At 65.0% G+C, this 26,804-nt stretch overlaps 1 protein-coding gene across 1 annotated transcript in view; it reads right to left on the bottom strand.

The window, feature by feature from the left end:
* The window catches only part of LOC135891625 (neurogenic locus notch homolog protein 2-like), a 46,241-nt gene extending 21,699 nt beyond the window's left edge, over positions 1–24,542 (bottom strand). Inside the window, exons 1-8 of the mRNA XM_065419235.1 lie at positions 24,458–24,542; positions 16,765–16,846; positions 9,219–9,361; positions 8,534–8,869; positions 4,885–5,007; positions 3,893–4,126; positions 2,651–2,806; positions 2,114–2,299 (exon numbers count right to left, since the gene is read on the bottom strand). Coding sequence (XP_065275307.1) covers positions 2,114–2,299; positions 2,651–2,806; positions 3,893–4,126; positions 4,885–5,007; positions 8,534–8,869; positions 9,219–9,361; positions 16,765–16,846; positions 24,458–24,542 — 1,345 coding nt within the window. The remainder of the gene's footprint in view (positions 1–2,113; positions 2,300–2,650; positions 2,807–3,892; positions 4,127–4,884; positions 5,008–8,533; positions 8,870–9,218; positions 9,362–16,764; positions 16,847–24,457) is intronic.
* Positions 24,543–26,804: the final 2,262 nt, after the last annotated feature.

Raw genomic sequence — 26,804 nt, 5'->3', positions numbered from 1 at the left:
CCCCACCCCGACCCCAGCGCTGCCCCATGGACACACCCAGCTCAGGGCTGCCAGTACTGCTGGTTGGGAGGCAGTGGGTCCCCTACAAAACTGCATGGTTTGGCGGGGAAGGGCAGGGGCGCTGGTGCTGCCCGGTTCAGGGACTTTAACGAAGCATCAAGCACAGGGACAGTATTTCATGCAGAGGTGAAACGCTCGCCCAAGGGCCCAGGCCAGTCAGTGGCGGAGCTGGGGAGACAGAATTCCGGAGTCCTGGCTCCCAGGCCCCCTGCTCTACCCACTAGGCCCCACGCCCCTCCCAGAGCTGGGGACAGAATCCAGGAGTCCTGACACCCAGTCTCCGCCCAGAGCTAGGAGAGCACAGATCCCTGCTCTACGCTCTGAGCTGAGCGATGTGCGTGGCCCCCGGAGCGGCCAGGCGGTCGGTATGTGGAGTCCGCGGGTTGGTTTTGTGCCCATTCCCTGGTCCCCACATCCCTGGCACAGGCATCGGGGCAGAGGCTCTATGGCTCCTTCACCCTCCTGCACCACAAGGGGCCTGTGCGGCCCCCATCCCGTCAGGATGCCCAGGCACCAGCATGGCACAGCAGAGCACCAGGGTGCCGGACTGGGGGAGAGGGCCTGGTGCCCTGGCGAATGCTGTGCCGGCACTGCCCCTCCCCCCCGCTCCGGCCCCACAAAGGGCTGAAATTAACGAGGGGAAGATTCCTCCCCACAGGGGGTAGCGGGGAGACAAAAAGGAGCAGCCCAGCCCCGCGCAGACCTCCCCCCTGCCCCATTAGTATTCCAGGCACAGCCCTGCACTCCCACCGTCTGGCTGCCGGCTACGCACCCCCTGCCCCTCCAGCACCTCCGGGTGAGGAGCCGGCTCCACAGCCGGCTCCACGGCTTCAGTGCTTAACTTGTGCCAGGGCTTGCCAGGGCTGAGCCCCGGCCCCTCTGGGCTTGGGAGCTCATAGCCCCGGCCCCTCTGGGCTTGGGAGCTCATAGCCCCGGCCCCTCTGGGCTTGGGAGCTCATAGCCCCGGCCCCTCTGGGCTTGGGAGCTCATAGCCCCGGCCCCTCTGGGCTTGGGAGCTCATAGCCCCGGCCCCTCTGGGCTTGGGAGCTCATAGCCCCGGCCCCTCTGGGCTTGGGAGCTCATAGCCCCGGCCCCTCTGGGCTTGGGAGCTCATAGCCCCGGCCCCTCTGGGCTTGGGAGCTCATAGCCCCGGCCCCTCTGGGCTTGCCGCATCTGTTATGCTTGAGCCCTGGCACCTCTTTCATTCCAAATTAAGCACTGCATCCTTCCCTGCCAGGCCCAGCCCCCGGGATCCCACCATCCGGCTGCCAGGGGAGGGGCCCTCGCCCCAACCGCCTGGGCTTCCCAACCGCTCCCAACCCCTGGGAGCCGAGCCAAGCCAGGATTCCCTGCTCTGGACAGGAGAGGAATGCAGGACAGGCCGGGCTCTGTCCACGGGGAGCCCTGTCACAGAGGGGCACCCAACGCCCATCCAGCCCTGGCCTCTCAGCTGGGGCTGGCTAGAGCCAGCTGGGATACAGGGCAGGGGACCCAGGTTCCCATCCCGCTGGGCACTGGGCTGAGACTCACCAAACTCACTGTGAGGTGTTGTTAGAAGGTGACGCCTTGCACCTGCCCCGGGGGGCGGGGGGACAGAATCACATCTCTCATTTCAAGATACTCAGGCCAGCCAGCCCCTGGATTGACAGCACAATGCTCGCCTCCCCTAGCTGGGGAGAGAACCCAGGAGTCCCGGCTCCCAGTCTGCCCTGCTCTAACCACCGGACTCCCCTCCCTTCCCAGAGCTGGGGACAGAGCTCAGGAGTCCTGGCTCCCAGTCAACTTCACAATCACTTAACCAGCATTTGGCGTCTTGGGGGATAAACTGGCCCCCGTTCCCCAGGCGATCTGGTGCTCCGGGACACAGGCTGTTCTCAGAGTCCGGGGGGGGGGGGGGGGGAGGAAAGGGTGTAGAGCCAGTCTCCCCTTAAGGCAGGGACCCAGCCCCTGAGCACACACATCCCCAAGGGCTCCGGGGCTGCAGTTCAGCTGTTCTGAGGCAGGCCGAGCTGGGCATCCTGCGGGCAATGCAGGGGGCGGGCTGAGTGCTCACCCGCCATGCAGATGCAGGTGAACTCCCCGATGCGGTCGAGGCAGGTGGCGTCGTTCTGGCAGGGCATGGACAGGCACTCGTTGATGTCAGTCTCACAGCGGGGACCCGTATAGCCGCGCCCGCACTGGCACTGGAAGGAGCCCTGCGTGTTCACACAGCGGCCAAAGTGCTCGCATGGGTTGGCACCTGCAGGGACGTGGCCAAGTCAGAGACGGGGCTGGGGCCAGACCCCCACAACTCCTGCCTCACCCCAATCCCAGCCAGGCCTCCCCAACCCCAAACCTGAGCAAAGGGCCAGCCCCCCCCCCCACCAGGCCCCCCCCCACAATCCTGGCCCAGCCTCTCCCAACCCCACCACTGACCAAAGGGCCAGCCCACCCCCGCCCTCGATCCTGGCCCAGCCTCCCCCACCCTATCACTGAGCAAAAGGCCAGCCCCCACCCCGATCCTGGCCCAACCTCCCCCACCCCGACCCCATCACTGAGCAAAGGGCCAGGCGCACTCAATCCTGTGCCAAGGCAGTGGGCCCCTCCTCACCAATAGAGCACTCATCCACATCCTGGTCACAGGCCCCCCCAGTGAAGCCTGGGGGGCAGGTGCAGATGGCCCGGCCGTTCACAGGGTTGGTGTCGCAGATGGCATCCTCATGGCAGGGGTTGCTGACGCAGGCATCATCCAGGTGGCACAGGAGACCTGGCAGAGGGAGGGAGTGAGGGGCATGGACAGCAGTGGGGCAACCACCCTCCGGAAGCCCAGCTAGCCTGGCCCTCAGGGAGCAGAGTGCCAACCCCATCCTGGAAGGCTAAGGCAATGCCCTTCATCCCTCCTCCCCACCCGCACACACCAACCCTCCCACCCCGCAGCCGGCCCTGGCCTCCCGCACAGACACCCACCAACCCCGCCCCCGCCCCGCAGCCAGCCCCAGTCCCCCCCCCCATCCGCACACACCAACCCCCACCCTCCCAGCCAGCCCCAGCCCCCCCCCCCCACAGACCCACCAACCCTCACGCCCCCAGCCAGCCCCAGTCCCCCCTACAGACCCACCAACCCCCCGTTGGCCCCAGTCCCCCCCCACCCGCACAAACACCCACCAACCCCCCCACAGCCAGCCCCAGTCTCCCCCCACCCGCACAAACACCCACCAACCCCCCCACAGCCAGCCCCAGTCCCCCTCCACCAGCACAAACACCCACCAACCCCCCCACAGCCAGCCCCAGTCCCCCCCCACCCGCACAAACACCCACCAACCCCCCCACAGCCAGCCCCAGTCCCCCCCCCACCCGCACAAACACCCACCAACCCCCCCCCAGCCAGCCCCAGTCCCCCCACACCCACACAGACCCACCAACCCCCCAGCCCCATCTGGCCTCAGTATCTCCCACCCACACAGCCACCCACCAACACCCCCCAGCCAGCTCCAGTCCTCCCTGATCTGCGCTCCCACACTATTGCCCTCGCCCCAGCTCCCTACCCCTCACAGCCTTCCTCTCAACTCCTTCCACTCAGCCAGCCTGTCACCCTCACCTCAGGTCTCCCTCCCACCCCCTTCCACTCCTCCTGCCCCCATCTTCTTGCCCCCCCTTCCACTCAGACACCCCCTGCCCCTTCAGGTCCTTCCTAGCCCTTCCCATCCCCCTGGCCAACCCCTCAGCCCCCCACAGATCGTCGGGGGGGGGGGGGGGGTTAGGCATGGGGGGAAGAATCCCAAATCCGGCAGTGAGGGGTGCTTGGAGATCTGAGATTGGGCTGAGCCAGGCCGGACCCCCCTTCCCACCTCACCTGTCTTGCCCATGGGGCAGGCGCAGTAGAAGGAGGCCACGCGGTCGTGGCAGGTGGCCCCATTGAAGCAGACGGCCGTGGCGCAGTCGTCAATGTTTTCACTGCAGCTCTCGCCCGTCCAGCCGTTGACGCACACGCAGGTGTGCCCACCGTTGGTGTTGAAGCAGGTGCCCCCATTGTGGCAGGCATTGGGCTGCAGCTGGCACTCATCTACGTCCTCTGTGCAGAACTGGCCTGGGGGAGAAGGGGGCTGAGCCTGGGCAGGTTAGAGCTAGCGCCCCTAGAAGGGAAAGGCCCCATGTCCCATTCCCCACCCCCTGAGCCAGCCAGTCCCGTCCTGGGACTGGATCAGAGCCGGCGCCCCTAGAGGGGAAAGGCCCCATGTCCCATTCCCCACACCCTGAGCCAAACCAGTCCCGTCTTGGGACTGGATCAGAGCCGGCGCCCCATAAAGGGGAAAGGCCGTGTCCCACTGCCCACCCCGAGCCGGAAAGGCCCCGTGTCCCATTCCCCACCCCGAGCCAGCCAGTCCCCTGCCCTGGGGGGAGGGATAGCTCAGTGGTTTGAGCACTGGCCTGCTAAACCCAGGGTTGTGAGTTCAATCCTTGAGGGGGCCATTTAAGGATTTGGTGCAAAAATCTGTCTGGGGATTGGCCCTGCTTTGAGCAGAGGGTTGGACTAGATGACCTCCTGAGGTCCCTTCCAACCCTGATATTCTATGATAAAGGGGAAAGGCCCTGTGTCCCATTCCCCACCACCTGAGCCAGCCAGACTCCTGCCCTGGGGCTGTATCAGAGCCGGCGCCCCCTAGAAGGGAAGGCCCCATGTCACACTCCTCCTGGGGCCTATGGCAGCCCTGGGCTGCTGGGCACACAGTCCCTGCCCACAGGGTTGGATGTTGGCTCTAAGGCTCAGGGCCCACAGTGCTGACACGGCTAGTGGTGGGCAACAAGGGGTTAACTCCTGCCACTGGGCAGGGTGCTGGGTGGTACCTGTCCATTCGGGCGGGCACTGGCAGTTGTAGGTGTTGACCCCGTCCACACAGGTGCCTCCATTCAGACACTTGTGGCCCGGGCAGTCATCAATGTTGATCTCACAGTTTTGCCCTTCGAAGCCTAGAGAGAGAGAGAGAGAGCACGGCCCTGTCAGAGAGTGTGTGTGTACACCTGTTCCCCGGCCCCGGGTGCCTCCCACCCAGTCTCCAAGAGGCACAGAGCTCAAATCCACCCCCAGCCCAATCTGAGAGGCAGCTGGCCAAACAGAGTCTCTGTGGCTAAACCTGAAACAGAGCCCAGGCAACTGACTGCCAGCGCCCCCCACCCACCAGCCCCCTCGCCCTGCTCAGTGTTGGGAATAGAACCCAGGAGTCCTGGCTCCAGTCCCCAGCAGACCCCTGGAACAAATGCAGGTCCCAGCAGGGCTGAGTGAGGCAGGCCAGTTTTCCCCGGCTTTGCCCACATGGGGGCTTACAGCAAGAGGAGAAGGGACTTCTGCGAAAGGTCAGGGAGCAGGGCGAGAGGTCACTGCAGACAAGGGAGGGGGTTCAGTCAGGAGCCTGTCATGGGGCATTTATCAGACAAAGCCCTGAGGGGACAGGGCCCTGGGCCAGGCCCTGCAATGCCCATGCCCACCTGCCCCTGGCTGGCACCACCGGGGCAATGGGAGATTCAGCAGCTTGGCCAGGAGGGGTAAGAAAAACCCCAGGGTCACAACAGAGTCGCCTCGAGCATGGCGGGACCAGATTCCACGGGAGGCCCTCTCCACAGGCCCCAGCAGGGTGTGCTGCAGGGGGAACGGGTGGGCTGCCCGCCCCTCTGGCTCCGCGCAGCTCTGCTTGGCCCTAGGCCACGCTGCAGCAGGAACAGCCCCACGCACACACAGCACCCCCAAGCCCGCTCCCCCGCCCCACGCACACACAGCGCCCGCTTCCCTGCCCCACGCACACACAGCGCCCCCAAGCCAGCGCTCCCACCCCACGCACACACACAGCGCCCCCAAGCCCGCTCCCCCGCCCCACGCACACACAGCGCCCCCAAGCCAGCACCCCCACCCCACACACAGCGTCCGCTTCCCTGCCCCACGCACACACAGCGCCCCCAAGCCCGCTCCCCCGCCCCACGCACACACACAGCGCCCCCAAGCCCGCTCCCCCGCCCCACGCACACACAGCGCCCCCAAGCCAGCACCCCCACCCCACACACAGCGTCCGCTTCCCTGCCCCACGCACACACAGCGCCCCCAAGCCAGCACCCCCACCCCACACACACAGCACCCGCTTCCCTGCCCCATGCACACACAGCGCCCCAGAGCCAGCACCCCCACCCCACACACACACAGCGCCCCCAAGCCAGCGCCCCCACCCCACGCACACACACAGCGCCCCCAAGCCAGCTCCCCCGCCTCACGCACACAAAACGCCCCCAACCCCGCTCCCCTGCCCCACGCACACATGGGGTCCCAAGCCAGCTCTCCCGCGCCCCCCCCCACAGCACCCCCAGAGCCGGCTCCCCCCGCCATGCACACACAGTGCCCCCAACCCCGCTGTCCCCCCACCCCCACACAGCGCCCCCAAGCCCACTCCCCCCCACAAAGCACACACAGCTTCCCAAACCCTGCTCACAAACACACACAGCACCCCCAAAACTCGCTGTCCCCCCCACAGGCCCCTGAGCCTGCTTCCCCCACATATACAGTTCCCCCAAGCCCACTCCTCTCCACAACACACAGCACCCCAAGCCTGCTGTTCCCACACGCGCACACAGCGCCCCTGAGCCCACTGCTCCCCCCACATATTCAGCTCCCCCAAGCCCGTTCCCTTCCACACACACACAGGGCCCCCAAGCCCACTGCTCCCCTCCCCATGCACACACAGCCTCCACGAGCCCACTGCTCCGCACACACAGCGCCCCCAAACCCACTGCTCCCCCCCACGCACAAACAGCGCCCCCAAGCCCAATTCCCACCTACGCACACACAGCGCCCTGCTCCGCACCCACAGCACCCCAGCTCCCGCTCCCCCCCACACACGTGCACACAGCACCCCTGGAGCCTGCCCTCCCCACACACACACAGCACTCCCGAGCCCACTGCCCCCCCTCCCCAGGGCACACACAGCGCCCCTGAGCTCTCTAGCCCCCGGCACACACAGCGCCCTTGAGCCCACTCCTCCCCCACACGCACACAGCGCCCCTGAGTTCTCTGCTCCCTGGCACACAAAGCCAGCTCCCACCATGCACACACAGCACCCCCAAGCCTGCTTCCCCCCACACATGCACACACAGCACCACCAAGCCCATTTGCCCCCCAATGAACACAGAGCTCCCCAAACCCCACTCCCCCCACAGCGCCCCCAAAGCTCGCTGCCCCCCATGCACACACAGCACCCCCAAGCCTGCTTCCCCACACACATGCACACACAGCGCCTCCTCACCCCTCCCCATGCACACACAGCGCCCTCGGAGACCGCTCCCCCCAAATACGCACAGAGTGCCACCAGGCCCACTGTCCTCCCCACGCGCACACAGTGCCCTCAGAGCCTGCTCCCCCCCCCCACAGTACCCCCGAGCCCGCTGCCCCCCCCCCCACACAGCACCCTCTGAGCCTGCTCCCCCTCAAACACATAGTGCCCTCGGAGCCTGCTCCCACACACACACACACACACAGCACCCCCAAGCCTGCTTCCCCCCACACATGCACACACAGCGCCCCCTCACCCCCCCATGCACACACAGAGCCCTCAGAGCCCGCTCCCCCCAAATGCACACAGCACCCCCGAGCCCGCTGCCCGCCCCACACGCACACAGTTCCCTCGGAGCCTGCTCCCCCCCACACACACACACAGCGCCCCCGAGCCCGCTGCTCCCCCCCCCCACAGCATCCCCAAGCCTGCTCCCCCTGATGCACACACAGCGCCCCCAAACCCACTCCCCCAGCACACACACACACACAGCACCCTCTGAGCCTGCTCCCCCTCAAACACACAGCGGCCTCGAAGCCTGCTCCCCCCCCACACACACAGCTGCCTCAGAGCCACTTCACCTCCCACACGGACCACAGGGCCTGGTCCCCCCACACACACAGGGTCCCCCAGACCATACCCCTCCTTCCCTGTGTTCCCAGGGCCAGGCCAGCTGGCAGAGGGCGCAGGATTTGGCAGGAGCAGAGCTGCAGCTTAGATGAGAATGAGCCATTACTTGGGGGGAAGGGGCTGAAGGGACTAACGGGGAGAAAGAAACGGTCAGCTTGAGGTGGGGAGGGGGCCAAAGAGGGCTCTGGGGAGCAGGGGAGGGGATGTCCCAGGGTTGGGAGGGACAGTGCCCCCCCTCCCCCACAAGTCCGGCCATGCTGCTCTCCCGGACGCTCCCTGGGATTGTTTCCTTCCTGGCCGGGGTCCAGGATCCCCCGGCGCCATTTACAGCTTCCGATGAGCTTCCTGCAGCGCGGCCCGGAGCCGCCAGCCCCGTGGGCACACGTGCCAGGGCAGGGGGAGAGACACACCCCCAACAATCCCTGCCCCCAGGGCTAAGGGAGGGGACAGCATCCCCCCAAACAGGTTCCTCCAGCACCGTCCCGGCCAGGCCCCCACACACCAACCCCTGCTGCTCCCAAACGCTGCCCACCTGCCCCCCCCCGGCCCCTCACCCGGCAGGCAGGCACACTCGTAGCTCAGCTCCCCGGTCTGGCGACACGTGCCCCCATTGAGGCACTGCGAGGGCGCACAGGGTGTGTAGATGCTCTCGCACAGCTGCCCCGTGAAGCCGGCCGGGCACTGGCAGCGGAAGGAGCCCGGCGTATTGAAGCAGGTGCCCCCATGGCGGCAGATGCCCGGTGCCCGGCACTCGTCCACGTCCGTGCGGCAGTTGCGGCCCTGGTAGCCTGGCGGGCAGGTGCAGTTGTAGCGGCTGTTCCAGTTGGTGCAACGGGCTCCGTTGGCGCAGGGGCTGTTGGCACAGGCATCACCCAGGGAGCAGTCCTGACCTGGGGGGGGGGGATGTCTGTGAGCGGGGCCTGGTTGGGCATGAGGACACCCCAGAGAGCCCTTCCCCCTAGGCCCAGCAGGTCCCCGCTCCGGGGCCAAGATGTGCCCAGCCCTCCTCCCACACTAGCCAGTCAGGTTCCGTTCCCCTCCCCCAGCTGGGCTGAGGGTCCCTCCCCATCTCCCACAGCACCCCCATGGCCATCCCCCATCTCCCCTAGGCCTGCGTGGCATGGGTTCTCCTCTCCGGCCTGGTCAGATCCTGGCCCCTCCTCCAACCGGGCCAAGCTGGTCCCACCCCCTCCCCAGCCTCCCCTAGAGCAGCATGCCCCCCGCCTACATGACCCTCACCTCGGAAGCCTTTGGGACAGGTGCACTGGTACTGCACGGTGCCATCCTTGAGGGAGCTTTCACACACGCCCCCATTGGCACAGGGCGACAGGTGGCAGGGGTCCTGGAACTGGCAACGCTCGCCAATCAGCCCAGGCTGGCACCTGCAGAGAGGGGGCACACTGGTGTGAGTCCCTGCCGCCTGGAACCAGTGCAGGAAGGACACATGCCCATCACCACTGCATCTGGGCGCCTTATACATCACGTCACTGGCAATGAAGTTCCTAGGGGCAGCATCATGGAGTCTCCGGCTGGTCTGCCTTTCCGGGGCAGGGTGGGGGGGCTAGAGTCCATCAATTTCCTCTGCTTTTATTGGTTGCCAGGGGTTCCTGAAGGGGATGGGGGGGGAGTTGTCTCTGGCCCAGCCCATCCCCCCACTGTGCTCTGTGCGTGGGCACCCAGCCCTGCACTCAGCACCCAACCATGGGCCCCTATGCCACAACACATCGGCCACCTCCATCCCTGCAGCTCCATCAAACTGCCCCCAGGGTAGCCTGGCCCTCATGCAGTTGGTGCTGGTCCTGGGGGCTGCCCCAGATCTCAGGTTATTCCCTCCAACAGACATTGCTTGGCATTGCTCCGCTCCGAACACCCCCTACCCTGTGCTGCCCATTCGCCCTGTGGGCTCAGCTCCCTCTGCAGGGCCTCAATTGGCACCAGCTTGGACTCATCAGTGTGCCAGCTGCTCACTTTGCCCCCTTCTTGTTCCCCCAGCCCTTGCCAGATCTCCACTGAAGCCTTTAACCCCCCTCTCTGCTCCCCCCAGGGGGAGCCTCCCAGCCTCGGCCTATAGCCCTGGCCAGGGGAGAAGGGGCCGTTGAGTCTGACTTTGCTTCCTGCCCCTGAGGATTGGTCTGCTGGCAAACCAGACTGGGCTCGGCATCAGGGTACAGCTCCAAGCATGGGGGAAGCTGTGCCAATGTAAAGGGGCTCCCCACTGTGTAGCTATCCCTGCACAGGGAAGGAGACGTGCTACACCAGTACAAGGCACCTTTATAGCAGCAGAGCGGCACCCTCACATGAGGCTGTATTGGTAACCCCGGATCGGCAGAGAATCACCCCCACCTGCTACAAACTGTGCAGAGCAGGCGTCAGCCAATTCAGGACCGACTCCCTGGGCCCCCCGCACCCTGTCATTCCTCAGAGCCCGCCTGCTGCTGCACCTCTTAGCACCTGCCCGACCCCAGACCCTGTTCTGACCCCGGGACCTCATTGGCTAGAGCTCGTCCACAGGGGCGGCCCCAGGACCCGCTCTGACCCAGGGACCCCACTGCCTAGAGCTGGTCTGCAGGGGCAACCCTAGAATCCCACTCTGACCCCACTACCTAGAGCTCGTCGCAGGGGCACCCACTCCCAGTGGAACCTGGTCCAGCCAGCAGGTCCGCACCTCTCTCTGGGAGAGCCTGGTGAGGGGTTCTCTGCCCCGCCCCCCAGCTTCACCTCCTTGGGGCGCATGCAGAAGGAGTAGGGTACAGAGTCCCTCCTGCCCCCCACAATCCCCCCCATCACGCAGGGGCCCTGAACTCTGCCCCAGAGGGCCACATCCTATGGGACTGAGCCAGAGCAGACCCAGCCCCCCAGTGAGCAGGGCCCAGCTCACAGGTCTCTAGCTAACCAAGCTGAAGCAGGCATGCTGGGAGCTCTGCAATGGGGAGGCGACAGGAGGGGCTGACCTGGGCTCTGCATGCACCACAGGGCTGGGTCCAAGACCCACGGTGTGCAGGGGCTGAGGAGGGGAGGGCAGCCAAGCCTGCCGGGCTGAGCCAGGCCGGACAGGACCATCCTGCCTCTCCAGCCCCAGTTCTGGGCTCGCTCCTGACGACAGCCCAGGGTCCAGGATGGAGCCAGCGCTGGGCAGCAGCTGGGTGCTCCCCGTCAGGCTGGGCTGGCTCCAGAGGGCACCGGCTGGGGGGAGCCGCACCACAGCCTGGGTACTGGTGCACAGATTATACCCCCCAATCCGCTCCTGCCTCTGGCTCAGCCCCAGCCAACCCCCACCCCCGCCTGCCGTTACCATGGCAACGCAGAACACCTGTTTGCTCTGCTGTCCAGGCCCTCAATTTCAGGGGGGAGGAGACCCCTGCAGCAGAAACAGGGGGGGGGCGCTCAATTCACCCCAGAGCAGCACGGGGGCTCCCAGCCTGCTCTATACAGCACCCCCTGCTGGGAGAGGCTGGGACTGGAGGAGCTCCTGCCCCGCTCCCTCCAACGCCCCCTGCAGGCAGGTACCACAGGACAGCAGGGACTCTGCCCAGGCCTGGAATTACACCAGCTCCCCAGAGCGCTGGGCCCTTCCCGGGGACCCAAGCCCTACCCCACAGAGCTGGAGGCATGGTCCAACAAGGAAAGAAAAGAGGGCAGCGCGGTGCTAGAGCACACATGGTGCTAGGGGCACAGACGGGGCAGGGGAGAGGGATGGTGAGGAGAGAGACAGCGCAGGCCAGATCCCCCCTGCCTGCCAGACCCACAGGCCCATCCAGCCTTGTAGCCCTTCTCTCCTGCCCCACTGGACCAGATGGGAGCCATGGGCCCATCTAGACCATAACCCCCCTGCCCCAAGCTCAGACCCACTGACCAATACTGCCTGTAGGAACTCCATCCCCTCCCCATCCCCTGGTGTGCTGGTCCCTGCCTGACCCCCATGCCCTGGAGCCTGCAGATGGCTATGCCTGCCTCAGCAACAGCCACAGCAAATGCCACCGATCAGGCCAGGCCACAGCCCCCCCAGCAGTGACATGGGCAGCTCCACTGGCCCCAGTACGGACCAGGAATGCCCGGCGGACCCCCCATCCCTGTCCTGCTCACTCCATTTTGGGCTCCCTCCAGCAGCACTTGGTGAGATGCCAACTCCCCTCTCCCTGCATGTGGGGGGGGGGGGGAAGGCACCCTGAGTGCAGGGCTGGGGCTGGCAGAGCTTCCCACCCCATCCACCCACCCAGCCCCTGGAAAGGGAAAGGGGATGTGGGGACAGGCGTCCCTGTGGCAGGGAGCAGAAGGGGAGCAGGGCCCTGTATCCCAGCACCAGGCAGCGCCCTCCCCTGCAGGCAGAGCCAGGCTCCCACGCTGGGAAGGCAGCCCCCTTCCCAGCCCCTTGGCAGTGCTCCTGCCTGCTCATGTCTGGGGAGTGGAGCCCGGCATCCAGCCCACTCCGTGGGGCGGTGACTCAGCGGCTCCACTGCCACATCACCCCATGAGTCACCCCGGCGGCTGCCTCAGGCACCCACTCCTGGAGGGATGGGACGCCCCTGGGCATGAGAGCACACAGGGGCACAACTTCCCCCCATACCTCCCAGCCGCAGGAGGCAGCAGCCAGCTTTAGAGGATAGAACCCAGGAGTCCTGACTCCCAGCCTGCCTCCCCTTGCTCTGACCACCAAGCCACACTGCCCGTCTGCTCCCAGAATGCCCCTTCGCCTGGCAGATGGGGGCTACCCTGGCATGTGCCCCCTCCCATCCCCCAGTGGTCTCTGCTGCACTCCCTGACCTCACCCCCCTGTTCCAATTCCATCCTCCCACATGCATTCCCCAGCAGCCCCCTCCACATCCATCCCCACTCCCCCCACCGCAGCAGCCCCTGCTCCAATCCTGTCCACCACCTACACACTCCCCATGGGCCCCTCCCCCATCCATCCTCACTCCCCCCACCCCATCTCCCATCAGCCCCTGCTCCAATCCTGTCCCCCACCTCCCCACTTCTCCAACTCCCACGCTCATTCGGCGCCCCCTCCTGCGGCGCCTGGGCGGGCACAATCCAGCCTAAACTAGTCCCCCCTTCTCGCCCCGAGGGCGCCTGGCAGAGGGACCCAGGCAGCAAACCCAGTTCCAGGCTGGCACAGTAGGGCCCATGGGGCACATGGGGCCCACGGGGAGCTGCCCCCCTGTGAGGGGCCCCGCACACTGGGGAGGAGGGGGGCAGATTTCTGGCACTGGGACGGAGATACATTTCCCCTCCTCTCAGCCCTCCCTGAGCCGTTCCAACCCGTTCGACAGGTTCCAGCAGCACCAGCACCATGCTGAGCCAAACGGCAGGGAGAGCCCCCTGGCCACTCCTCTCTGCTCGCTGCCACGCCCGTCCTGCCCCCCTGGCCGCTCCTCTCTGTCCCCTACCCCCTTCCTGCCTGCCCAGCTGCGCCTCTCTGCTCCCTGTCTCTCCCGTCCTGTCCCCCTGGCCACCCCTCTCTACCCCCTGCCCCCCTTCTGTCCCAGGGCTGCTCCTCTCTGCCCCTGCCGCCCCCCCCAGCTGTTCCTCTCTGCTCCTGCCCCCCCTTATCCCCCCCGGCCTTTCCTCTCTGCCCCCCACCCCGGCCGCTCCTCTCTGTCCTCCTGGATGTCCCCTGTCCCCCCCCCCCTCCCACCGCTCCTCTCTGCCCTCCCAGCTGCCCCCTCGTGCCCCCGCACCGTTCCTCTCCCCCTGCCCCCACCCTCTTGGCCGCTTCTCTCTGCCCCTCTCCAGTCCCCTGTCGGCTGCTCCTCTCTGCCCCGTGCCCCACCATGCCTCTCCCAGCCCCACCCCCCGGCTGCTCATTTCTGCCCCATCTCCAATCATCTCTGCTTCTGTTGTGCCCCTTCCACCCCTCCCCTGACCTTCTCTGCCCTCCACTGCTCCCATCCCACCCCCTGATCCTCAGTGGCCCCGCCATGCCCCTCCTGCCCCCCATACCCAATCCTCTCTGCCCCCTCCCCCTGATTCTCCCACAGCACCGGGGGACTGTCTCCAGATCACCAAGAACCCAGCATGCAGATGGGAGCCTGCTCCAGTGAGATGGGGCAGGGGGCTGGGGGCACTGTGCCTGTTCTGGCACTAGGCCAGGTCAGCATTCAGCTGGTGCTCCAGTCCCACACTCCAGCCCACGATTTCCAGCAGCCAGGCAACAAGGCCCAATCCAGATCCTACTCCTGCTCCAGGCCAGGCAGCGCCACAACCGGTGATTCACCTGTTCGGGGCGGGGCGGCAGGAGGCCCATCCACCTGTCTGGCATTCCAACGCAGGCAGCAAGGAGACGGGAACCTGCCACTGCGAGCTCCGGCACCTGCCCGCGCGGCGGCTGTGCCGTGGCCTGGCACTAGGGGCAGCGGGGACCGGGCGAGGGCACAGCACAGAAACTATTCAGCTATTCCTGGCTCACTCGGCAGGAAGTGGTGGGCACAGGGCCACCCAGGCTACCCATACAGAGCCAGCCGCTGCCCCCACTAGGCGCCAACCATTTCCCCCTGGAACCCCACAACCTGGGTGACAGGTCAGAGCCGGCTCTGCAGACAGACTGCCAGGAGCTGCCAAGGCCCCCTGCACCCAGTCTCCAGGGCTTAGCCCCGTCCGGTTCCAACTCCCCAGCATCAGGGAGCCCTGCCCTGCCCTGGAGAGAGAATTCCCAGATAATCAGCCTGCCTTGCCCCACTGGCAGCCCCCACCGCCCAGAGCTCGCACTACAGAGTCAGATGCAGGAAGAAAATGGAAGTGATTCACAGAGAAAGTCATTACTGGGCTCAGAGACGGCAGGGTCTAGTGGTTAGAGCAGGGGCACTAGGAGTCAGGATTCCTGGGTTCTATCCCCAGCTCTGCTCCCGTGAGGCAGGGTGATGTCACTCACTGAAGCACCCCATGCTAGTCAGCCCCAGCCCCTTGCAGCTGGCTCGCCAGGGCTCTGCAAACCTGTCGGGTGGCACAGCATGGCAGAAGTGGCAATCGCCATTCCAAACCCATCTCCCATCCACACTGACCAAGCGGGTCCAGGCACGGCAGGAGCTGCCATGGCCCAGTGCCACCTCCCCTTTGTTCCCAGCCCCTCCCCACCCACAGCTGGAATTCCTGGCCCCCACATGGCCTTTACAGCAGCCCCACCAGGGAAAGCACCTGGCCAGGCTGGGGCCCAGGGATGGCAGGCCCTCCCGCCAGCCCCTTCCGGTGGTCCAGCCAGGGCCGGGGAGTCAAACGGCCACCCTTCAGGTGCTCCCGCTGGCAGGGCTGAGAACCAGGAAACTCAGCACACTCCTTCCTGGCCTCTCCCATGCGGGCCAGCTGCTCCAATGGGGGCTGGGGAAGGGGGTCAGCCCAGTCACCCTAGCCTGATGGGGTCAGCTCAGCTCCGGACACAGCCTGGGTCTCACATCCCCCCCCACCCCCCCCCCCCCAGCTCTGCAGATCAGCAGCTGCTTCCTTTCCAAGCGCTGTCTGCAGCCGCTGGGATCAAATGACTCCAGGGCCCCCTCCTGAAGAGGCCCCCTGTCTGGGAGACTCTGGGAAGGAGGCTGGGAAGGAGGAGCTTCCCCCCCCCCAGGAAGTGGGGAGCCGCAGGGGGGCCAGCACACGTCACTGCTAACACTGCTCTGCAATCTGGGATTGCAACAGCCACAGCAGGGAGGAAACAAGGGGGAAGGCAGGCAGATCTCCGCCCCTTTGCCAGTAGGAGTGGGCAGGGGAGAGGGCCAGAGGATGTGAGCTCAAGGGTGTCAGTTCTCTGCCCAGGGAGCCCCAAAGAAAACATCCAGGCACTTTGTCACTCTGCCCTCCACTAGCCTCCCCCCAGGCACAAGATTCACCTCTTCTGCAGCCGCCCTCCCAGCTCATCCGACCCCGGCTGAAAGCCCTCCTGCCCCTCTGCGTCAGCAAGCATCACCCCGTGTTCCCCTCCCCAGCGCAGAGCCTGGGGACACGAGGGGTCACGCCCAACAGCCGGGCCTCCAGGGGCAGAGTGAGTTGCCCACTGCCTGGCTGCTGACATTCCTCATTTCACATGGAAACAGATCCACCCCACCCCCCGCACTCTTATAACCCCCCCACCCTGCCCCAAGCATCACCCGCTCCCATCAGCTCAGGGCAACCCCTAGCCCCTCCCACATGCTCACAGCCCCAGCGGGGTGTGACTCCCCTCTCTTGGCCTGGCAAGGGTCCCTTCTGCTGCATCCCTTCCCAGGGGCCACGAGGAGCAGGCAAGAGGTTACCTCACAGTAAGTGGCTGCTCCCCACATCCCCCAGCCCTGACCCTCTGCCCTGCTGGTGTTTCCTACCCCCAGGCAGCTCTGCCAGCTCCACCGAGCAGAGCAGCGACTGGGGCTTGGTGCCATGACCCCCCCACCCTGCTGGCAGGCACCCCCCAATCACCACCAGCTCTTTGGGGCAGGGCCATGCCAGGCACGGTGACAGGGGCTGTGCAGGCCCCTAGCCAAGGACATGCATCAGGTGAGGTGCAGCAAGATGGGGGCAGAGCCAGGAACAAAACCCAGCGCTCCAGAACCTGGCCTGGGCCAGCTGAACCACTGGGCCAGGCTGCCCTTACTCCTTATGGCTGCGCTGCCGGGAACCACCCTCCCTCCTGCTAACCCAGTCCCAGGCCTCCGGTTCCTGCTGGTTCAGACCTGCCTATCCCCTCACCCCAGGGAGGGTGGGAAAGCCCCCCCACCCCCACCGCCTGTGAGCAACACCCCACCACCATGGAGCCCGTCTTGCCCACAGCCCCGTGCTGGATGGCAGCGGGCATGGATCCCAACCTGCAGGGCAGGGGGTCACTTACACGCAGGCTGCCTTCCCGTTGGAGTAGAGGATGCACTGGCCGCCATTCTCACAGGGCATGGAGCCTTCCAGACACTGCACGGCTGCAGGGAGAGAGCGGGAGAGAGCCCATTAGAGCAGAGAGGAGTGGCCCCCTCACCTCCCTGCCCCCATCCCCATGCAGAGCTCCCTCGCACCCAGCCCCTCAGTGGGAAGCCCAGCTCAGTCACCGGCCATGCCACCAAGGTAGGGGCATCAGGGCACTGGGATCCAGGGGGCGTCCTAGCAGCAACCCCTGACAGCAGCTGCTCTTTGCTTCCCTGTCCCCCCGCCCCACCCAGATGGTCCTTGGTCCATAGAATCATAGAAGATCAGGGTTGGAAGGGACCTCAGGAGGTCATCTAGTCCAACCCCCTGCTCAAAGCAGGACCAATTCCCAACTAAATCATCCCAGCCAGGGCTTTGTCAAGCCTGACCTTAAAATCCTCAGCCGTCTGGCTTAGAGCACACTGTTCAGGGCAAGCCTCAGGGAACATCGGAGCGCCCCATAAACTGGATGGATGTGGCAGGACCCTGCCCATAACCCCAAGCCCCACCCTGAAATGATCAACAGCAATGCTGCTATCAGGGCTGGGATTTAAACAGCCATCATTAGGCTTCAGAGTCAACGCCGCACTAACATTGGTACTGAAGTTGCATGGGGAACGTTTCATCCCAGCAGCAGCAGGCAAAGGGAAGACACACACACACCACAAACCAGGAGGAGGGCAGCTGACAGACAAGTTCCATGCAAGACTCGGAAGTTTAGCTTGGGGGTGCCCCCTACCAGTGAGCCAAGGAAAGGTCTGTGTGACTCCACCACCACCAGCCCCCAGTGCCATCCAGCACAGGGGGAGGGGGACAGGGGTTTCCAGGGCTCCAGGCACAACCTGCAGGTTCCAGTCAGACGCTAGGGCCCCGCACCCCCTGGGATCAAAGGGACAGCAGCCCCCAGAGCTCCTGCTCCGAGAACCTTCTGCCCTGTGGCACATGGGCCCAGGCCACCAGGACCCCACAGGGAGAGCTGGGCCTGTCAGGGCCTCAGAGCCCAGCCAGTGTCTTCATCGAGTGTCCAGGGACCTGCCCTGCTAATCTCTGCCCCTTCCCGGGCCCCTCATACAGCAGTAGCCTGCCAGCTCGAACCTCGGCTCAGACCCTGCCAAGGAAGCTGGGCCATGCCAGGCAGCACAGGGCTACAGGCAGAACAGAGCCGAGGGCCTCGGCCCCACATGCAGGGGACAGAGCAGCACAGCTGGGAGGGGATTGCGACTGAACCATCCTGGGTGTTACAGCAGCTCGAGGCCCGACGGCTCCCCGACAAACGAGCCAGGAACCTCCACCCACAGCTCACCCTACAGCCAGCCCAGCCCTCTGCCTCCACCCTGAGTGCGAGGCTCCCACAGCCTGGGGATGCAGGGTCGCTCTGTGGGAGACTGACTCAGAGCCCACCCTCCCAGCCCCCAGCACGGGGACCTGTTGTCCAGGGCAGCCCCAGCTCTGCCAAGCCCCACAGGCTCCTGAAGAAGCCTCCCCAGGGAGAGTGAGACCCAGGCTGCCTGTGCCAGGATGACAGGGACCAGCTGCCAGCCCTGGCTGGACCCAATCTAGGGTCAAGGGGCCAGGATACCCAGCCCTGTGAGCCCTCTCCCCTTCCAGACCCCTGGGCAGCTCTGCCAGCAGCTGGGCTAGCATGGGGGGGGGGCAAACTAGAGACACCCCACACCCATGGGCCACTGCCTGGGCTTCTAATGGGACTCACTGGAAGGGTAGGGTGGGCTGGTCACAGTTGGATTGGCCCCCGGAATAAATGGGGGTTCAGACATCTCTATGCCCCTGGGGCTGCAGCTCCAGGCCCCGTGGAGGAGCCGATCCCAAAAGGAAACCCCAGCAGCAGTTTTCCATGGCTGAGGAGCAGGACGAGGCACAAACCCAACAGCCCCCTCCCCTCCCCCATACAGAGAGAGAGAGGAGGCCAAGCCTGAGCCCCACAGGCCACATAGGGCTCAGGGGCCTCGCTCCTTCCCCCACCAGCTATTTCCTCCAGACCCACTTGGAGCGCGCTGCGTGCCCAGCACACAGATTAGCTCCCAGAGACAATGCCGCCCCCGCCCCTCTCCCCCACTCCAGTCCCCAGAGCCAGTGCTGCAGTGGAATTCGCTCCGCCAGCCGGCCAGCCCCCTCCCCACACAAGGCTGCAACCGAAGGGGTGGCATTGGGCTTAGACAGCTCCCCCCCACACCCTGATCCCTGGGCTCCTTCGCCCTTGGCGCCAACCCCCAGCCCCATGAGGGGCCCCAGGCGTGGCAGCTTTGGGGGAGGGGGACGAGATGCTGAGAGGCTCATTCTCCTGGGTAGCTGGCGGGGCTGCCCCAGGTGCCAGGAGGACGCTCAGGCCCCGCACGGAAACCCTGCCTGTCAGGCACAGATGTGTCTGGGGCCTGTTCCACACTGGGATACGTGCGATGAGGGGGTCCCACGCCCCCCAATGTGATACCCAGGGCAGGCCCAGCAGCGGAGGGAGGGAGAGTTTTAAGAAGAGTCCTAACTTCTTCCAGCCTAGAGTCAGAATGGGGGGGAGGGGTCCCAGAACATTAACCCCTTGGGTGCCAGCTCCAACTCCCCATCTGCAGGGAGGCCTGATAGGAAGTGCAATGGGGAACCCTCAGCATGCACAGCCCTCCAAAGAGAGCACCAACAGGAAACTAAGGCATAGAGATAGGAAGGGGACTGCCTGAAGTCACCCAGCGAGTCAGTGGCACAACTGGGAGAGAACCCAGGAGTCCTGACTGCCAGCCCCACCCCAACCCACTAGCCCCCCAATTCCTTCCCAAAACCAGGGATAGAACCCAGGAGTCCTGACTACCGACCTCACTCCCCCACTCTAACCTAGTAGCCCCCATTTCCCTCCCAAAGCCAGGGATAGAACCCAGGAGTCCTGACTGCCAGCCCCACCCCCAATTCTAACCCACTAGCGCCCACTTCCCCCCCCCCAAAAAAATAAACCCAGCAGCAGTCAAGGCCCCATCACTGCAGAAATTAAAGGACAGTGGAGATAAGAGGCTGTGGGAACGCTGGGGGAGTTCACCACGCTGCCAAAGGCAGGGTAAGACAGGATGACCCTGGAGGCTCTGCTGCCCCGGAGGGCTCTGGGATTCCTGGGAGGGTGAGAGGCACAGAACGACCCCCCACACCTCCCCCAAGTCCTGCTGTCCAAAGTGGGATACCTTCACACCCAGGAACCCCCACCTGTGCTCAGGACACACAGCTGCTGGCAACACAAGACACACACCCCCACCCCCAGCTTCTCACTCCGGCAGGCCTGGGGCACAGTCTCCCATCAGCCCCTGCAGGCAAGGTGCTGCGAGCAGTGGGGGCTCAGCACTGAGCCCTGGGGGCTCACAGGCAGCGAGGGGGGCGCTGTGCCGACACACACCTAGCCCAGCCCCAGCACCCGTAATCCCCCGCCCCCCACAGCTGAGACAGGGGCAGTGCATGCTGGGACACAGCCCCTCACCCCTCTGCATCAGGGACCGGCATGCTCTCCTGACAGGTATGCCAGGCGAGGCAGGGCACATACCTACAGAGTCTCTCACCCCGACCCATGCTGCCCAGCAGCCCCAGCGCCCTGGGATCCTGACCACAGGCAGCCTAGCAGGACCACTTACGCTAGTGCAGTGAGGCAGGCACCCGACAGCCGCAGCCAGCCCAGGGACTGCTGGAACTCCCAACTGCCTGAAACAGCACCCCAAAGGCCAAGCCAGCCCAGTGTACATTGCCAAGCAGAACATAGGATCCAGAGCCACTCAGAGAGGAATGGGCCAGGGGAAGGTGAGGCAGCCAGGACTCCTGGGTTCTATCCTCAGCTCTGCCAATGACTGGGCCAGTCACTTGCCCTCTCGGAGTCATTTATGCTGGGGCAGAAGTAGCCCCAACCTGCCTCCTCTGTGGCATTTGTGAAGGCTCATGAGAAGCTCAGGGGCCAGGGAGGGTTCAGCCAGCGCCCCAGGCTGTTCAGTCAGGGATCCCATTGCTGCAACTCCCCCACTCCCCAGGGCAGGGGAAGGGCTGCTCCTGCCAGCCAAGGACCCACGGATGGACCAGAACTGACCGTCACAGGACAGCGGAGCTGGCTCCCCTGGCCTGGCAGACACAGCCAACTGCCCCTGCCCCAACAGTGCAGCCAATTCAGAGCCAAGTGGTTGGCTTGGGAGAGTCAGGGCCTCTGTGACCCAGCCCAGAGCAGGGGGACCGACTGGTGCGGGGGTGGTGGGAGTGGGAGACAGGACCTGTCACTTCCAAGGTGCAGTCCAAGCCCAGCATCCGGACCCCTACCACTGGCCCCATTAGGCACCCTTCAGTGCAATTGGCGCCCCCGGCAGGGCCCGGGGAGGCTCACCTGCCCCTCACTCTCCCCATGGTGGGGGAAGGGGTCAGTGTTGCTAAAAGCCCATGAGTGGAGGGGGGCTCGGGAGACGCCACCCGCCCCAGGATTCCTGGTCTCCATCCTGGGTGGGCGAGCAGGTTCAGGCCCTGATTTTGGGGCACATTTGGATGCTGTCTTGGGGAAAGCTCTAGCAGTCTCCAAGGCAGCAGGGAAGGGGGCTCACTAGCCAGGCAGAGAGCCCCTGAGAACAGGTCCACACTGTCCTGCCAGCTGGGCAGGGGAGCATGGCCTGCGCTGGCTGTGCTGGGGCAGGCGGGCCCCCCAGCCCCACTCCTTCCTGGCCGGTTGGGTCCCTGGGTCTCCCTATTGCTGCAGCCAGCGGCTCTGTGGGAGGAGTGTTTACAACCGGATTAGCCAGTGTGATTGTTCAGGCGGCTCCAGGGCCCTCTCCAGATTCCACAGCTCTCCAGCTGCCTGGCCGCTTTGTTCACTGGCTAGCAACGCAATGGGGAGAAGAAAGGGGCAGGCGAGTGAATGGCCCAGCCAGCCGGCCCTCTCCTGCATCTGGAGGGGAGGCAGCTGCTGCAGCTCTGAGCGCTCCCTGGGCATAGCCAGCACTGGGGAGGGGCAGGGAGGGATAGCTCAGTGGTTTGAGCATTGGCCTGCTAAACCCAGGGTTGTGAGTTCAATCCTTGAGGGGGCCATTTAGGGATCGGGGCAAAAAATTGGTCCTGCTAGTGAAGGCAGGGGACTGGACTCAATGAACTTTCCAGGTCCCTTCCAGCTCTATGAGATGGTCTGTGGGTGAATGACAGAGGCCAGCACCCAGAAGGGGGCCAGCATCACCGAGCCATTGCCTGCCACCCAATTCCCCACCCCACCTCATTCCACAGGGGCAGCTGCCCCCACCAGCCCCTTCACTTAGGGGGCAACATGGGGAGCCTGGCCACAAACCAGCCGTGCCGTGTCCCACACAAACCATCGCGCTCCGGGGAGCCCATGCTGCTGCAGCAGGGCACAGAGAAGCCTGCTTTGTGGGAGCCAGGCTGCTCTGGAGAAAGGCGGAGGTTAAACAGGGGGTGGCTAAAATCAACCAGGGAAAGTCCTGAAAGTGGGAGACTTTGCAAAGGTAGGAGGACCTCATACCCAGGATGGGGGTGAGGAGCTAGGCTGTTGTCCCCCACAAGACCTCATCCCCAGAACAGGGGACTGGGCCAGTCCCCCCGAGCTCATCCCCCGGATGGGAGGACCAGGCTGCTGCCTCCTGATTTCCACTACTACTGCCCAAGACAAGAATTTACCCAGAAGAGTCCTGAGCTGAGCCCAAGGCCTCCCAGCCCCCAAGCAGTTGGAGCTGCAAAGGCCTCTGCCTCACTCGGGGCTAGAGGTGCCTTTCCCTAGTGAGGACACTGTCTGGGTGCATCTGGAGGCTGGCTCTGGGTGCATCTGGAGGCTGGCTCCAGGACAGAGACACTCCAAGTTCCTGCAAGGGGGGGTTGGCACCAGCAGTCTGTGCGGGGGCAGAGTGGCCAGACCCGTCTAGCCATGGGGCCACGCGCTGCTCAGGAACGAACAGCACGGCGGGACTCCAGCAATGCAGCGAGTTGCTCAACAAGAACAATGCTGGTCTATGTCCAGCCAGGCAGCAAGGGGGGGTGGAGGGGGTTATACTTCAGGGCATCCACAACCTGCAGCAGCCATCCCACAGACCCTGGGCCCATCCACATGTGTTCCCATGCGCTGGCTGGGAGCGCAGGCAGCAGGCCGGCCTCCCTGAGCTGCACAAACCAGTCCAGCAGCTTCATGGGCGAGTGAAACCCACGCTGAATAATAACCCTGCACTGTATTTACCTTTCACAGCAGTTCTCTCATTGCTGGCACATTGCTGTGTGCTGGCAAGTCGGTGCAGGACACGCAATTAAATCATCTTATCTCCCAGATGCATCACCTCGAGTCCCAGCTCACACTCACTGGGGGGTGGGGGGCCGCTGGCTGGCCAGCTGGGCTCCCAGGACTCTTGCTGAGTTTGCCACTTGCCCGGCGGAGCCAGGGGAGGCCAGATCCCAGCTGGCCCAATGCGGAGCTGGGTAAGCATTTTGAAGTTTTCTCCCAGCCCTCAGTGTTTCCTAGCCAGCGGGTGCCCTGCCCCAATGCCCCAGCCCGGGCAGGTCTGGGAGCGCCCCAGGACGGGGCCTCGGAGTTACTTTCCAACACAAAAAGTTTGAGCATCGGGGCTGGGAAGAGACCAGAGTCAAAGCAGCTGCTGGAGCATCTGTGCAGGACATCACCCCCCCTGAACCGCAACAGAAATGCCATCAAATGTAAGGTCAGCCCCAGCGCCCCCCGGAAGCCGTTTCATGTAAATCCCTGCTCCCCCCACCCCAACTCACCCACGAACCCCCCACTGTACAGCCCCCACCTCAGTGCAATGGGATCCCCCCACGCTCTGCGCCTGGCTCGTGGGGATTTCATGGGCAGGAGGCCGCGACCGCAGAGAGGGGGAAGGGCGGCAAGGGGGAAGGCGCCGGCTGGGGAAGCCGGATCCGCGCTCCAGCTCCAGGTTTCCCCACGCTCCCAGGCTGGCTGGCGCAGGCTGCGAGGAAAGTTTACTTCTAGTCAATAGTGAAAGAAGAGGAGCGCAGGATTGTTCCCCGCAGCCTCAAATCAGTGCCTGCGAACTCCCAGCCCAGCCCAGCCGCGGGGCAGGGGCCGCGCAGCCCCCTCCCCCAAGCGGGGATTATACAATGATTAAGTATTTTCTTTGTGCTCAGACACAGGGCCGGCCCCCTCCCCCCAGCGCAGACAGGGGAGGGGGCTCCGAGCAGGGGGGAGCGCACAAGAGACGGGTTACAAGTAGTTCCCAAGTTGGACGGAGCCGTCCCCGTCCTGAGCCCCCCGATTCAGCCGCTGATCCCTGCCGGGGGAGCCCGCATCATTGGGGCGCGCGGCGGATTCCTGGCCTTGAGCTCCCCCCCCCCCCAAAAAAAAGTTTTGCAAAGTTTATAAAGAGAAAGTGAAGGGACCAGATCACGTCGCCCCCCTTCCAGACGCCACTAGACGCCCCCCCCCGGAACGCCAACCTGCGGGCCCCGAAATCGCCAGGACCCCCAAACACCAAGAGAGGACCCCTCAACAACAGGGTCCCCGAAACTGCCCCAACACTGAGCAACAAGAGCTCGCCGGGGGTGGGGGTCCCCTGGCACTCGCAGCTGCCGCGATCCCCGCTCCAGCTCTCCAGACCACAACTCCCACAGCCGGCGCGCACCCCGCACGGGATCCCCTGCCCCCTTACCTGCTCCGGCTCCCAGCTGCGCCAGCAGCGCGATGCCCAGGAGGCTGCCGCCCAGCAGCGCCCGGGACCCGGCCCCCGAGCCCATCCCGCTGCTCCGTTCGCGATCCCGGACCCGGACCCCGCTCTTCCGCCGCCCCCGCCCTAGAGATCCATGGCGGGGCCAAGAGCCCCGCGCCGCAAAGCCAGACACCAGCGCAGCCAGGCTGCCTCCCTCCCTCCCTCCCGGACCCTGGGAAACTTCCCCCGCCAGCAGCGACTCGAGTCCCGGCCCGGCTCGGCCGCCCCTCCTCTGCGCGGGGCGGGGCCCGGCCTCCTCCTCCCTGGGCTCCCACGCTCCCTCCTGCCCAGCCCGCTCCCGGCCAGGCCCAGCCCTGCGCTGCAGCTAGCGCCGGCAGGTGGCGGGGGGCTGGCCGCGCTCCCTCGCTGCAGGCGGGGGGAGAAGGGGGCACCGCGGCGCTCAGTGGGGCTTCGGGGGACAGATGACTATGGAGGGAGCGGGATGCAGTGGGGGGCTCTGCTGGGAGATATCTGAGCGACCGGATAAAGGTTCCCCAGGGGAGAGGGGAACAAACCTGCCCCCCCCTCCACCAGGGTGGGGGAGGGGGCACAGGCAGCGGTGTGTGCTGGGGTCAGGGATGTGCTGGCTCAGACCCCATAGCCTCGGCCTTTCCCACAGAGTCATGAATCCTCCCTCCAACATGACCAAAAAAGCGGTTGTTTTTTATGAGCATCCAAGTCCCCAAGGAGGGGAAAGTTTCCATCGCTGGCTGGCTGTGGCGAGGGGCGGCCCCTCATCCACCCCCGCTTCCGGCAACTCCAACCCGAGTCGATTGGTGGGGTCCGCATACTGGGGCGGCTGTAGCCCTGGCAGGATCCCCCCTGCTTTGTTAGCATTTGGGGGGAGCCAGGCAGACTCGGGGATGGAACAGAGCAGACCTTGGATGAACTGAGTCCCAGCTGGAGCAGAACCAGCCAGGGGTACTGGAGAGAGACGCCGGGGGGCTGGTTAGTATCTCGGGGGTTCCTGCCACTTGGCCCCAGCTGCTCAAGGGCTGGAGAGAGCCACTTGCCCCTCCTCAGTGCAGAGCCCCCCCTTGCTCCATCACCAGCTGGAGTTGGGCCCAGCTGTGCCCACACTGGTAACATTGCCAGCCCAGAGCCTTCGGCCTCATGCTGCCCTGGCAGGATGGAGCTTTCCTGGAAAGTTCAAGGCAATTCAGACAAGACAGCTGGGCTCCAGGAGAGTCCAAGACAGCTCAGCCCAGACACTGCTCTTCCAGGCTCCAGAAAGCCAGGTGTCATTGCAGGAGGCAAATTGTGGGGGTGAAGGCAGTTTGACTTCTACTTGAGGAAGAGGACATGAAGGGACCAAGGGGTATGGGGCAGAGCTAGGGAGCTGTGGGGCTCTTTGCAGGGGCACTGAGCACTCTGAAAATCAGACCCTGAAGATTCATCTACAGCTGGGTGAGCGAGCGTCTGCACCCTGACCCCCTGGGTCGGGCTGCCACAGCCGCGCCGAGGCTCATGTGCAACCTCCCTGGGCAATCACATACCAGGAAGCTCCGTCCTGTCTGACTAGGGCGACCCAGGCAGTAGAAGCCTCTCTGGAGGAATGGGCACAGGGCTGGGGGGCTCTAATCCCACTAACACTGCGCTTTGATAGGGCTTCACAGCCAGCTGCGAGCCACAGCCCCCCCCCCCCCCCGGCCAAGCTCTGAGGCAAGAAATACCATACAGTGGGAGGGAGGGGAAATGACTTGCCCAAGGCCCTTCAGCAACTCAGTGGCAGAGCATGAATAGAACCAGGCCTCCTGCTCCCTGGCACAGCACCCCACCCACCACCCAACCACAGCCTGCTCCCCAGCTCACTGCTATTCCTACTGGTCGGCATGTGGGACAGACAGACAGACAGACAGCTGCCTGCTCCCAATTCTCAGCCTCTGGCACATGTGACTGGCCTCCTGAGGAGGGAACAGGCGCTGCCCTGCCCCCCCCCCCCCCGAGATTGCTCCATCACAAGAGACCAGACCAGGGGTCTTGATTCTCAGAGGTGCTGGTACTGGTGGGAGTTATTGCTAGCGTGGCCCATATACATGTCCTAGTTGGGATCAGGGCTCCGTTGCCCTGCACAGCTGCCTAGGGAGAGACAGTCCCTGCCCCACAGAGCTCACAGGCTGAGCAGACACAGGCTGGGAGAGCAAACAGGCCAGAGAGGGGAGGTGACCTGCTCAAGGTGACCCAGCAGGGCTGCAGCACAGCTGGGAACAGAACCTAGGTCTTGCTGGGGGCCAGCCCAGTGCCCTCCCTACAGGGCCGCTCTCCTCCCCCAGGCCCACCTGCTCCCTGG

Source organism: Emys orbicularis, chromosome 19 (assembly GCF_028017835.1).
Source record: "Emys orbicularis isolate rEmyOrb1 chromosome 19, rEmyOrb1.hap1, whole genome shotgun sequence".
NCBI lineage: Eukaryota > Metazoa > Chordata > Testudines > Emydidae > Emys > Emys orbicularis.
The sequence above is the reverse complement of the archived record's forward strand: the minus strand, read 5'-3'. Positions and strand labels throughout refer to the sequence as shown.